Below are 15,149 nucleotides of genomic sequence, written 5' to 3' on the forward strand. Positions count from 1 at the left end.
TTGCAAAGCTCTGTCTCAAAGGATATGGATGCAACAAGCAAGCAATATTCAACCTACAGAAATAACAATAGCAGCTTTCAGACCATTAAAAATATCAATTTATGTAATACTGTGAAAAGTCACACGAAGACTTCAGTAACCTGCAAAACAAAACGTATTTACCAAATACCTCATACAAAACCAAAGACAACAGCACAAACACCAAGACTGAGCACCTTCCTATGTCAGCATGACCAAACGCACATCCTACTTCAGGGCTTCACCTGACCTTCTTGCACAGCTGTGCTCATCATTGCACTGAAAATTCACTTTTTGAGTAGGAGAGCAAAAAACAGATAGGAAAATCATTTGACTATTAACGAGATATTAATATTAACCCTTAGTGCAAAACAGAAGAACGGTGACTTGCAAGAAAAAGAGTTGAACGTTTTAATGCATTTTTTAATCATAACGAAGAATAAGATGTTACACCTATAAACAAATTAGCAGAATAATAAAAAGTGGTTCCACATAACTTATAAATTCTTTTTCCAAAAAGATGGTTTTCACAGACTTAGGCAACAAATAAGATGTTGCACCCCAGACCTTTCTGATTGAAAAGTACACGCAAAGCTTGTGAAAACTGATGTGCATTATTTGAAAGACATAAAAGCTTGATTCTGCCCAGTGACGAACTTCCTGTGAAGTTCTGAATATTCTACACAGTACTGAAACTGTAACTGCAACTCCTCTCCATTTTATGAAATGTTGGACGTTGTTCGATGCTGAAAAAGCTCTCAGTACAACATCCAAAGCTATGAAATGTTTCCCACGTATTCAATCAGTGCAGTAGCGTTCACTACCACTGCTTATGTGTGATTTGCTTCAAGGGAAATGGAAGCTTGGGTTTAATCTTCAGTACAGTATATAAAATTAAGCTGAGATAAGTTCAGTATATGTGGCTGATCGAGTATTTGCCTGCTCATAAGAACGTGGCTGTAGCACCTTGTTTGATATTTGTTTCCAAAATGAATGCATATGATCATCTCATTCCTGGTGCCAGAGGTCTGTTCCTCTGGTGATATAAAAAGTTTGCAGCAATGATTATCAAACTGCATCGAGTCTCATGGTCCCGTTTTACATCTGTATATTGTTTTATATCTGTACATTTAAGCAGCCAATTCAGGCTAGCAGGACCAAGAACAGTGACCCTCTCTCCCTCACCTCACATCACTGAAGGTTGACCATCGCTCAAGATCTTACATACAAGCTCTGCTACAGAAACTGCTTCTGCTGGCTGGAGAGAAGCTTCTCTCTTTGTTAAGCAGCACCAACCAGCATAAAGTTCCCTCCACTATCAACTGAAAGAAAAAGTGAGCCTTTCTTTTTCCTTAAGGAATAAAATCTGTCAACATCAAATGGCTTTAAAATTTAAGGGAAAAAAAAAAAAAAAAAAAAAAAAAAGAAAAGAAAAGAAACGCTGACACCATCTTTAACCCTTGTTATCAGAAGACTTAAAGCTCTGCAGCCACTTTCCTCAACCTCACTAGCTGTGGTATTTTAAGACTGCTTCAGTACAATTTTGTACAGTGCTTCTACCTGAAGAAAAAAAAAAAGAAAAAACCACTATGGAATTTAAGATGAAGCCACTATGATGGCTCATACTATATATTACACCCATTTTCCATTACATACCTTGATCTTCCACAAAACCAATTCCAGGACTCTAGTTTCTCTACAGCTACTCAGATGCATTCACCATCCCATCGCACTCCAATGCTTTTACATGTCAGTCAACAAGGAACCCAGTAAACACATCAGCCTGAACTGTGTTTAGAGGACATGAGCACAGCTACAGCTTCACATAATCCAAAGAATGAGATAAAAAGTTCCAATTACTTATCTAATGGCAGCCCAGCATAAACTTTCCCATTGTACCAGCACACCCTTAGCTTACCCTCACCCTTCATCTTACAGTGTGATATGTCAGACAGGGGCAGGATCTCCCTCTAGCTAAAAAGAAGTGTCTGTCTGAAGCAGCCTTTCTGTTCTTTCAAAGATGTCAGCTGCCATTTGCATTTACTTAAATAAGCAGCAGCTGTGGTATAACACCGCACTGCCAGTGCAAAAAAGGCTGAGCACAGTGGGGAGAAAAGGCAGATTAAGATCATTTGGGAGAAAGAAGGGAATTCTACATTAATTATCCCGTTCACAACAGTATAAAGACCACTGCAGCCCTTTGCCACAGCTGAGAACACAAAGGTAACAGATGATGTTTACTTATCACATTGCTCCATTAGCCTTAAGTGTTAATTATGTTAAGGATCACATTAAGTATGATTGTCTTTCCTCTCATGTCAAAAATAGTACTTCAGCCAGAGACCAAAAGTGCTTTTTTTTTTTCCCCTAGGCTACAGAGAGACTCAGCGCTTCTTGACCAACATTCACTTTTGAGGTAGTACTAATTTACTTTGTATTGCTGGCTCAAAAAAAAGAAAAAAAAAGGAAACAAAGAAAAAAAAAAAGGAAGTGAACACATTTAGAAGTATCCTCATAGCAGGTATAGGAAAGAAAAGAAAGACAAAAAAAGAAAAAAATATATATCCTTTCTGGGCAGATCACCAAAAAGAAGCAATCCTTCTTACAAAGGTCAGCTCACATTCACTGGTAAAGTCAAACTTTCATAAATGGTTTATAACAATAGCTATAAACTAAAGTGCTTCAAAATTTGCTTGACTAGATCATAATATTCTGGATTTTTGCTAGTGTGAAATGCCATGAGATTTTTAGAATCACTTTTATATAAGAAGGGCAGAATGAACATTTTCCTTTCTCCAAAGAAAAAGGACAAAAAGCTTTCAGAATACACCTTGCAGTCTATAATCACTACAAGTTGTTTATATTTTCCTTCTCGAGTCTACTATTTCTCCCATAACTGGACTGAAAATGGAGCTGAAGTTGCACTATGCTGCAGCACTAACAAATAACTGTTCCAATCAGATGCAAACGGGAAAATGTTTACAATCATACAACTAATGAAATTCACACTTCATTTCAAACTTTTAGCCCTGCAGATTCTTTTTGACACAAGGCAGATATGTAGATCATGGAAAAACGTAACAGACTGCTATACACTCTCTACATTAACTACATAAGTTTCACATTTATGTCACAAATGTAATGCCCTACTGTTTATCTATCAAACGCTAAATAACTTATGAACATTTATGTGCTCTATGCAACAGTGAACATGTTGACCAGTGGATTCCAAAATATAAAAGTTCATACACAAGACAAACTAATTTAAAAAAAAAAAAAAAGAAGAAAAAAAAATCACATTTTCTGTACAACTCATGCAAACTGTGCACAATGTGGTAACAAGAACAACATCTGCTGAAGTCTCCATTCAAGGAACAGCTTTTAGACCAATAGCAGACCGGTATTCAGAGAAGTCTGCAGATGTACAGCAGTCCACAGCAACATAAAATGCAAGAATTCTTCCAGCATTTCACTTTTCTTGTAACAAAGCAGGGATATTGATGTTCCAGCCAATAGCCTGACGATCAAATCCACAGGTGAAGAGGTTACATATCGGATGGTCCTCACTCCAGGCTGAGCAGCACACCATTCTTCTGTGGCCCTATGACAGGTGAGGAGATGTCAGTATTACTTACAACGTTTCTGAAATCTTCTGCATTGACAAGTTGGCAGAAGTCAAAATGGAAACTTGCTAATGCTCTACATTTTTATCAATGGAATTAAAGAATCCTCAAGATCGTAGTTACCTTCATCTGTGAGGTAAAATCTTTATGATAATGAGACTGGTTAATGGGTCCAAAAAGACAGGAGCAAACAAACAGGAGTACCAAAACTTGAGTCTTTCACAGCATGTCTTCTATCTAATTGGCATTTCATTTATAAAAGCAGACTGAATTTTGATTTTAGCACTCTCACTTATAAAAGCAACTTTAAAACTAGAAACTACTTGCTGGCAACAACTGTCTTATGAACCTGTAAGATGAAGTGTTGATTTTTCTTTCTGTCGATCATGTTTGTAATTCAGAAAGGATAACAGTACAGCAGGAGGAATGTCCTACTGAGCAAAAACAATGCCCTATGTATTGCCTAAGTTCGATAGCAACAAGAATACCCCAAGGAGGATTCTGACAAGCGCTCAAGTAAAACAAATACATAAAAAACTTTCATTTCTGTAGTGTCAGCTTTAATAAATACTAATGAAAAATAATGAAAAAAAAAAAAAACCAAAAAATCACAGTATCAATGTAAGCAATATAGGACAGACAGAAACCCTATCTTTCACTTAGTTAAACATGCTGTTTATGAGATATATGAAATGTGTCAGACAACTGACATTAAAAAAAAAAAGTTTATGAAAAGGACCCTGTAAGTGGCATAGGGGAATTAATTTCACTTAGTCTAACTTGCTCCATTAGCAGTGCTATTTGGAATGGCAACCTGAAATGCACAAAACTTTGAATGCAGGAAGGACAGTGTAGTTCTTGCTATCAAGTATTAAGAAATGATTTGCATTATCACGGGGAAAAAAGAAAGATTCTCAAAAGAGCTTTCAGAATCGACTTCCATTTTTTCCTTTTATATTTCTTTTATATAAAAAAATTCAACAAAGAAGAATTGGGGAAAAACAAAAAAAAGCCATGAAACCTCAAAATCGGTCACCTTTTTTACAGGATTCACACCAAGACGTGAAAACACGTTTAAAACACTTTATTTCCCTATTTCAGAGAAGGCAGACATTACTACCACTGTCACAAGGGGAAAAACGTGATGAAACTCAGTTCAAACACCCTTTGAAATGCCAAGGAAAAAAACCCTAAAATACATCACTTCTTTGCACGTTGGTCATTTTCAATTACAGCCTGTATGTACAGACAAATGTCTTTCAGCATTTCTTCAGCTTCTGCACTACAGACATCAAACCTTATTTTTATCCTTGTATAAAGAGAAGAACGGACATACTTTAAGGGTATAAAAACTCCATTACCTGTCTATTACTGCGAGGGAGGCGTGCTAACCGCACTCCTGACATGTCAAATAACCGAACCTGCCGGTTGTCGTGTGGAAGGGCGATGATTCTTTGGCCAACACATACATTAATCCTGTCCAGAAGAGAAAACAAAAAGCGGGCTCTAGTTTATTAAACCACTTCAGACCTTTCCCAAAATCGCATAAATCTCACTATACAATTCTAGTTACAGTGACTAAAACTAAATTTCTCTTAATCAAGAAAATAGTAATTTGAAGGTCTGCTTACCTATTTACTGCAGAATCTGTACGAATGGTTGCAATAGGAGACCTCATGTTTTTCAAATCCCAAACTTTTACGGTGCGGTCATCACTACCAGAAACAACATTGTCTCCCACAGTGAAAACTGCAGATGTCACAGTGCTAAACAATTAGGAGTGAAAAAGAAAACTGTCAGACTGAGGTTTGTTATTAAACTAGCAAGTGATTCAAAGTTTCTGTTCCTGTGTTTCCATTAGTCTATATAGCTTGTTATTCTCCTTCTGTTTAGAGTCAGACTGGAGGCACTTCTCATGTTCCATTTATCCTAATGGGGCAGGAAACGCTTAGCTCATTAAGCCTTAATTCACTTTTAAAGTTCTGTATTAATATGAACATCAAACACCCACAGCTGAATCACCAGCACCCAACAGAAGACTTCCCCATGCAAGACTGTAACCAACACTATTTTGTAAACCTAAACATGGTATTACACACATAGAGTTACCAGAATAACTCTGCTAGCAGCAGCTATTTCAATCTAATAATTTCAAATGCTGATTTTAATCCCTATTTTACAAGTAGCTTAATTCTGACAGTCAGGTAAGACTAATGGCAAGTAGTAATAATCCAGAAACTGAAAAATTCTCATGACTTCTTTTCTACATCTTTTACCTATTCCTTCATAGTAAGCAATTAACACCTTTGTACTATTTCCAGTTAAATACTATGCAGATTCTCAAATGAAAACCAGTTATATTCTGTCCTTAAGAGAGTACTAGCAAAGCATTTTCATCTGTGCCTAAAATCATTAGGGAAGGCTTCTAAATCTTGTTCCTACAGATCTGACTCAATGACCTATCATGTAACTGGGGTCACGCATATCAATTTCTTAGAATTTAGTAGTATTAATTTAAGTTGTCAGTCGTTACTGTCACTTTGGTTGTTCTACAGAAATTTGAATTCATGTCCTGTCCAAGCTGCTGATTGAGATTAGCATTAGCCAGGTCACAACGGACCAGTTTACGTGAGCCTCTTAATTTAAATTGACACCAAATTAAGTTTTAATTAGGATGAAGGTCCACTTTACTCATGACACCGAGTTTCCTAATTCATTATTAGAGTGCAGCCAAGCTATCAGAAAGATGATTATAATAAGAATCAAGAGGTCTTCACCTAATCTTCTGGACTTCATGAACCAAAAGTCAAAAAGCCAGAAGATACACGAAGGCCACAGCAGATGAGTCTTTCAATAGGCACTTTCACATTTGGGAAGAGAACTCATTCACACAATCGAGTTACTGCAGACTAGAGTTTGAACGTTCTTTGCACACAACTTGATTTCTGATTGCCTAACGCCACAAATCTTACTAATTTTCTTCATTTATTTCCTCAAAAGTTCTTCACACGAGCTGCAAAATACCTCAAGAAAAATGTTTCACGCCTCGACATTGCTGCAACACATCTGAAATAAGGTCTAGAAGTTTCATATTGACTATTAAATCTGTGTACTTTGCACACTGTGAAACCTCCTTATACATGACAGTATGACGAATTCAAGTCATACAAAGGCTCCAGGTGAGTGAATACACAGTATTTTAGTATTCTGCTACCAACACACAGATATGATCTGTTTTCCCATCATACATTTTATTCCAATTATAGCTGGAATATGTTCTGAAAATGTCTTAAAATAACCCTCCAATTTTGGATGCTTTTTTCACAACTTTAAACAGTTTTCCAGCTTCTTTGATCTCGTATTGGTTCTCCTTTATCGCTTATCACTGTCAAACATAGTTAAGTCTTTTTGACCACATAAAGTTCTCTCTTTTTTAGATTTATCATCTTTCAAATGAAAACAGTCAAAGCCATTGCCATGCAAACAGAACGTCAGCCCTAGATTAGCTCAATCCTTTCTGCTCCTGTCAAAAGAAAACGATTTTCAAAATAAAACAAAATCTTTGTCTGTACTACTTTCAGTTTAACTATACATATAGATGCTACTAGGCACATCAGGAAAAAGTCTGTAAAACAGAAGAGCAGCGGAGCTCCCCCTGTAGCACTCTATTGACCAGGTAAAGGATAGAAAGGCGAAAGAAGGGCATGGAGCTGTTGGAGCAGGTCCAGAAGAGGGCCTCAAAGATAAACAGAGGGTTGGAGCACTTCTTCTGCCAGGACAGGCTGAGAGAGCTGGAGTTCTTCAGCCTGGAGAAGGGAAGGCCTGGGGGACTCATAGCAGCCTTCCAGTACCTGAAGAGAGCAGTCTAAAGGAAAGCTGGGGAGGGGCTTTTGATAAGGGTGCATAGTGACAGGACAAGGGAAAATGGCTTTAAATTGGAAAAGTGCAGATTTAGACTAGATCAGGAAGAAATTCTTCACTATGAGGGCGATGAAACACTTGAACAGGTTGCCCAGCAAGGCCGAGGATGTCCCCTCCCTGGAAGCATTCAAGGCCAGGCTGGATGGGGCTGTCAGCACCCTGGTTTGGTGGGAGACATCCCTGCCTATAGCAGGGGGTCGGAACTAGATGACATTTATGGTCCCTTCCAACTCAAACCATTCTATGGTTCCATGAAAAGGAAGAATGCCCTGCAGTTTTCCATGACATCTTTCTAAGTGTGTTTAGCAGTATTTATCCACTGTTTACCACCCCAAAACTCATCACTGAAAGGCACTGCAGACTGGGATATGCACTGTTTTGCAAGCACAAGTGACTACAGAAATAACCTTTCTTGTAAAAAAGCTCTGAATTCAAAGACTAGATATAAAAGCCCTTTTTACTGCAAAACAGCAACAAGAAGAAATTCTTCTTCCTGAGAAGCAAGCAAAGCAAAGTCTGTGGTGAGAAGAAATAAGTTGGCAGAGCAGCCAGTATACCAAAAACCTTTCAGAATTATGGCCTCCCTAACTCCAACCACATCAAAACATTAAAAGACATCGATCTGCATTTCCACTTGGATATTTTTACTTGCCATCAATAGTAATCTTCAATTTGTTCTAACTAAACCTAAACCTGTGATTAACATCTCCTTGGTTAAATTAATAAGAAGTGTCAACAAAAGATCATCAAGCCTTGTTAAGGGAATGCCAGAAGACATTAGGTTTTTAATAAATCAAAAAGATGACAGGTATCATAGGACACAGTGGGAAGAAAAAAAAAGAAAGAACTGGCAAAAAAGCAGCAGTCTTATGACACTTCAAACCATGGGTCCCACGAGGAGTTTGGTGTGCTACAACTATTCTCCAGAAAAGCTTCAGCCTCTGCCAAACCCCAGCAAAACTCATTTATCTTGTCGTAGGGAGCAGCCGAGCGTGTACTTCCAGCTGACAGCGTGGCACTTCCTCACCACACACCGCTGCCCGGCCTCGAACATTCTGCTCCCTCCGTGGGTCTCAATCAACAGAAATACTGTAGTGCTAGCACTCCTCATTAGGCCGAACAGCTGTCTCCCCAGTCATACTGAGACACAAAACTGTTTTGCATAACAATCTGCTGAAATTTCACACACAGGGAGGGAAAAAAAAAATGATGTTGAAAATGTTGGACCATGAAATGCTGATGCAGAACACTTACTGGCAATGCATCAAAAAAAAAAAGTTAACACTGCTGTTTCCATTTTGATTTGCAACCCATACCGGGATTTACAGCTGAATACTTGAAGAGAACACGTTTCCCTGGCAGCAGAACTAACGGGCACGTGGGACTAAGTTCATGAGCGCTAACAGGCACGAGGGACTAAATTCTGGAGGAAATGAGCTAAAAGAAAGCTTTCAGATAAATATGTACACCAAATCATAGTTAAACAACAACAGTTGAGTGCTCAAATATGGGTCTTGTATTTTAAGTGGTAACATTTGGGAACTAAACCTAAAGAAGGAGTTATTTGGGAGTAAAAAGTTAATATTCTATTAGGGGAATAAAGCACATCCTTACACAGAGCAGCCCGCAGCCCGAGGGGAAGCCAGGAACTGGGTTTAAAACCTGCAGGTATGGAGAACAGATGCCCATCCAAAAGGACTGCTGTACTGTGTGAGGAACACACCAATATCTCCACATTTGAATACACCGTTAGGTTTTAAGAGTGCTAAAGGAACCCAATGCCCAGAAGACCCACACATACAATTCCCTGTTTCTGAGTTTATCTCCAAATTTAAGCAGAGCTTTTTCCTCCAACTTGAGAAAGGCGAAGAACAAGCCATGAAACAATTAACATAGAGAAGGAGACCATGGATAGCACTGAAATGTCATTTTCTAGCATCTAAATCAACAATGCCTTTTCCAGAGATAAGTGTTTCATGACAATCAGAGAAAACAACAAATATCTCCTTTTCTTTCTATCTGTCTTAAAATAATAAAATGATGCAGTATTGAAAACCAATCACTAGCTTTTATGAGAATTACTCAATGGCAAGTTAGCAGATTAGTTATGGTGTATTTAAAATCAATTCCATTACCTTTAGGATGGAATAAGAAAGTTTATCCCCGCAGTATTGCTGCATATGTTATGTAAGCTTTAGAACAATAAAACACTATGAAGTGTTATACTCCACTGAATAGGATACAAAGAAAAGGCCTTTGGCCACATTCTTACTTATATTAAAAAATATAGAGAGATAGATATAGATATGTGTACCTACACACACAGCAATTTTAGAGCATCCATTCATAAATGAAGTTAAGATACTCCAAGATTTACTGCCCACATCTTTCTTTGAAGTGACTGCAATGCCTAACATGAAGTTTGACTACAGTTCTTCTCATCAATGTGCTAAATTGAATACTACCAATTACTGTCTAGTAATCTCAAGTCATGATGCCTTTATATGCACATGGAAGTGACAGCCTAATGAAACAATTCTTAGGAGGAAACAGAACTTCCTTCTCACTGCACAGATTTTAGTCAAAGGTGCAGAACCTGTACATCTAAAACTCGGTGCAGTTGCACATTCATTTCACTAAGACACATCAGAGACTCATCTTTTTCACTCGGATTTTCCAGCAAACATAGAATTTTGAAGATAAAAAGTTGAAGAGGCAACGTAAGCTTTTCCCAGGGTTCTGTCCCATAGACGGATGCACCTAGGGACTAACAGTACTAGGAATCCATGTTTCTTGTGGTGCACACACAAAATGCAGAGAAAAAAATATTTAATTAAAAATTAGTATTATTTCCACACCAATTCATTATTCTTAAACCCGTAGGAAATAATAAGTGAGACAACCTGGAGGTGTATCAAACCTAAAATAAAATGCAACACAAGTTAGGAACTGAAGCAGTCATACACAGGAAAAAGGTCAACAAAGTTTACAGATCTTCAAAAGAAGACCTGGATGCCCTTTAGAGACTCAGTGGAAGGCAGGCTTAAAGTACAGAAGTACTATTCAGGTACTGACTTGGACTGTGGATGAGTAAATGTCAAAATATATTGGATAACATGCTTTGTTTATAAAATAAATAAACAAAACTTATCATCACCTAAGTATCTATTAATGCAGGAAACAAAGCTCTTTAATATTAAAAAGGCAAGATAAAGATCCAGTTGCCAGAAATTGAAGCTAGTCCAACTAGGAAAGCACAAAAAGTTTAACAGGGAGGTTAAACACTGGAATGAGCAACATACAGGTTTTACCAAGAGCTAAGTTAATGAAAATCATTATCACTAGAAGAGCCTGATATGCAATCAGTCAAGTCTACTACAACGAATTCAAAATAGGCATCAATGTAAGAAGGCCAACACAGGTGTGGTGGTCACAACAGACTCCTTCTGCCTTTCCTGGAGGATGATTTCTTTTCCTGGACTATAGCAGAACTGTGACAGCAATAAACCACAAGAAACTGCCCGCTTTTAATAGAGTAAATAGTTATGTGCTCAGAAAACCAAAATAACAGGTAATTTCTTAGTTCATTTACTTTAAATACAAAAAGTCCCTCATTCACTGGCACACACACGCTTATTTTGAGAGAATATCACTGCATAGCACAAGGCAACACACAGTAATTGCTTATAATTTTTTAAGCCAATTAGCTTTATAAAATCATACTCTGCATGTAAGTCTCTTAGCCTCTCAACATCAGTACCATTGCATTATATTTCTAATAAATCATGTGCCATTTTGACTAGATCTTAAATCTAATTCATTACAGCTACTAAGGAAGGAATGTGAAATTACACTATCCACCTACGCCTTTAATAATCAAACAGACACAAAGCATAAAATGGCAGTGAAAAAAAAATCTGATCAGGTTTGAAGCATTGGTTTTCTCTCTAATTTTCAAAACTAAAAATTGCTCTTGGAACCAGGAACCATGTGCCTGATGCCAAGTCCTAAGAGCCAGAAGTGGTAGGGTGGCAGGCTTTCACCTGACTTCAGAGGCTGAAGCTCCCAGCCTCTTTTAAAGAGAAGTTTTTTGGAAGCTGTGAGCCGAAGCAACGGACAGCCAGTCTGGCAGTCATGGCAGAGCTGTGGTGCCATCTGCTGACAGCTCTGCTGCCTCTGCTCACAGGCTCCACAGATACTAAAATATTCAGTACAAACTGCTTTTCCTCTTCCATTTCACATTGTAGTTCCAGTGTGCTGAGAAGCACTCACGCCCAACAGAAGCATTTTACAGCATCCATCCAAGAGAGAAGCAAGCTGCAGAGAGAAGCAAGTGCAGCACAAAGGGATGAAACTTCAATTCTGAACCGCTGTGTACTGCTAGGATTTGATGATGGTTTGGATCACAGATCAGAACAAAAAGGCAGTAACAATCTTAACTGTATGTGTGAAAAAATCTGATTTTCAGAGAAAACTCCTAATTGTTCTCTTTGAAACATTACATAACAGTACTTGGTTTTTAAGACAGCAGCTATAGCCTATTCCACTGTGCCACCACCCTCTGAGTAAAGAATTTCATCCTACCACCTATCTAAGTCTCCCCCCTTTTAGTTTAAAGCCATTCCTCCTTGTCCTATCATCTACCAGACTACGTACAAAGACAGTCCCCCACCCGCTTGTAAGCTCCCTTCAAGTACTAGAAGGCCACTGTGAGGTCTCTTCTCCAAGCTAAACAAGCCCAGTTCCTTCAACCTTGCTTCATAAGATGGACCCAATCCAACAGCTCTGCATCTCTCTGCATCTTTCTTATGTTGGGAGCCCCAGTGTTCCAGATGTGGCCTCACAGGTGCAGAGCAAAGGGGAGCAACCACCTCCTCCCCCCCAGCTAGCCACTCCCCTTGTGATGCAGCCGAGGATAAACTTGACTTTCTGGGCTGCAAGCACACACTGATGGCTCATATACAGTTTTTTGACCACAGCTCATCTGGTCTGTGAAAGTGGTTCTTACAAAGTAGGAAAGTTAACTTAGAAACACAAAAAGATAACATAATTTTGTCCATATTACCAATCAAGTATATTTATAACTTGCAAAAAACAAAAGTAAATATTAAAAAGAAATTGAAGAAACTGTCACTTACTCTGTGTGGCCCTGAAAGACATTCACAGAATGGATAGAAGGATCTCTGAAATCCCACAGACGGAAAGTTGTATCGCGTGATGACGTCACCACAAGACGCTGGGTGGGATGTGTACAACAATGTGTCAGCTCTTGGTCATGCCCTACAATCACAGATGAGAACATATAAAATAATGAAAATAAGACTTTTCATTTCATTTCTTGGAATGGAACGCTGATAACCTCTTTTAGACTATCAGTAAAAGAGCATTAATCATTTCAAACTCTGATGCTTCTGTTGATGTAAAGTTTAGAACTATACTTAAAACAAAACCAAAAAGTACTATTCATTTCACACGATTAGTAAATAACAACAGGTTGCTGATACTTAATAAACCATGAAGACAACAGAAGTATTTCACAAGAATTAAAATTTGACTATATTAAGTTTAAAACAACTGTTCTGTTGGCTGTATCACATGCTCCAAAGAACAAAAATTCATGCTCAGGGGATTTACATAGCTGGAATTTTAGAAACCACTGCAACACCAAGCAGCAACGTAAGTGTTGTACACACTCACACCATACTCCAGAGAAATACCTTTCACAATAAAGAATACTCACAAAAATAAACCACCAATTATACCTTTTTTGAGTGAAGAAATACCTGTAAGAGAATGGACTAATTCAGAAGTCTCTACATCGTACAGGTTTGCTGTCCTATCCCATGAAGCCGTCACTGCTTGCTTCCCCCCAACAAGCCAGTCAGCTGCTATGACCACTCCTTGATGGCTTTTGAGTGAAGTTAATGGGGCTCTGACAGTGGGACAATCGCTAGAAGCATCTCCATCTCCATCAGGTTCATCTTTATCTGAGAACTCATATTCATCTTCTCCAGATGCTTGCTATAAAATTCAAGAGGAAAAAGAACAAAAACAAATGGAAAAGAATGTCTCTAAGTTATATTTTACAGTGTAAATGCTTTCTACTACATGTAATGTGAATGTGGGAATCTTAACTCTGCAGAACCTCATCTATTTAAGTATCTACTATCAAAATCATAGTTGAAGGGAAAAGACAGTTGAATCAAATGAATTTTTAATAACTTCTTCATTTTTAAATCTCTATCAAACTGTTTAAATACCTGTCCAACATAGTCTGGCAAGCCTCTTCTGTAATTCCTCTCACTATATTACCCATGAGTTTCACTCCCATGTGTATTATCAATAGATTTTTTTCCTTTACGTTTTTAAAGATCAGAAGCATCTAACAGGGCACAAGTCTTAATCTTCAGGAAGACAATCATTTAGAGTCATGTCTTTATCGGATCAGTATCATGACATTGTCTTTTGGGCCTTAAATCAAACCTGCATGATGCCATGTAAACTGAATACAAAAGAAAAGCATTGATCTCTGAACCGTACATTACTTACGCAAGAGAAACGCACTCCTCTTTCACTATATTTGGATGGCACTGCTCTTTCAAAATAGAAATTCCAAATCAACTCATCTTAATCTAACATTTGCCATGCAGAAATCTACCCATGCATTTCATATTACATAGCCAGGTCTTGCCCCTACTTCATTTACTGAGAAGCTCATGCTACAAGCTACATCTGTCTTCACAATTTAAGAAGGGCCACAAACAGCATTGGCCAGCCAGTACATGTTTTCCACAGGCTTCTTTTCAGTCAGCAATGTCAGACAGTGTGATTAATGCTGTCAAAGGTCAACTGGAAATCATATTTAAATGTACAATCAAGGAAATGCCAAAGATACACAACTTCACCATCAGTTTTGAATTCATAGCAACTACAGTTTATCCAAATACCTCAGTAAGGTAAGCTACAAGTACTTAACCAGTTTAGAAATAATATTTTTTTTAATGATTTTAGTTCTCATGGAAAAACTGCATTTGCCACTTCATTTCCTTATTTGCTTATTACCTTGAAAAAAGTCAGTTAAGGTACATGTGCATCATGGCTTCTTCAGAAACATGTAAGGAATTACATTTTTATTTTTTTTTGCAAGATACAGAAATATACACGTTCAAATAAAACCTTAAACCCCCACCTTCTGCAATCCTGAAATCATGTAATTTTTAATTACGTATAAGCATAATGTTCAGCACTACCATAACACCCATATCCAATGAAATTGCTGTGCAATTTGTTTAGTTGCAGCGAGTTGATTGCTTACATTGCAGTCTGCAGTTGGCTGAGGTGTAGGCAACTGTACTATATATCTCCAGATGTGAGCTGTCTGGTCTCCAGATGCTGCACAAGAAAGCAAAAAGAAATTGAGGAGGAGAGAGAGAGGGAGCACTGATTAAATTAGAGTATTTCCATGAACAATCAAAACAGTCTTTCATGTTACATATTCGGCAAAACTGTCTGCATAGCATCTTTTTAACAGACACTGTTCCAACCTTTTTGGTAAGTAAGTCTCAATGTTAATGAAATGGTTACTTG

At 37.9% G+C, this 15,149-nt stretch overlaps 1 protein-coding gene across 2 annotated transcripts in view; it reads right to left on the bottom strand.

The window, feature by feature from the left end:
• Positions 1-405: 405 nt before the first annotated feature.
• WDR37 (WD repeat domain 37) overlaps positions 406-15,149 on the bottom strand; it is a 34,938-nt gene continuing 20,194 nt past the window's right edge. For both annotated transcript variants that reach the window (XM_015853208.3, XM_015853207.3), the window contains 6 exons: positions 14,878-14,954; positions 13,346-13,583; positions 12,701-12,842; positions 5,273-5,407; positions 5,003-5,117; positions 406-3,619 (listed from right to left, as the gene is read on the bottom strand). In XM_015853208.3, the coding sequence (XP_015708694.1) occupies positions 3,488-3,619; positions 5,003-5,117; positions 5,273-5,407; positions 12,701-12,842; positions 13,346-13,583; positions 14,878-14,954 (839 nt within the window). In that variant the 3' untranslated portion in view covers positions 406-3,487. The remainder of the gene's footprint in view (positions 3,620-5,002; positions 5,118-5,272; positions 5,408-12,700; positions 12,843-13,345; positions 13,584-14,877; positions 14,955-15,149) is intronic.

Source organism: Coturnix japonica, chromosome 2, assembly GCF_054131305.1.
Source record: "Coturnix japonica strain WE chromosome 2, WE-NBRP24, whole genome shotgun sequence".
NCBI classification, from domain to species: domain Eukaryota; kingdom Metazoa; phylum Chordata; class Aves; order Galliformes; family Phasianidae; genus Coturnix; species Coturnix japonica.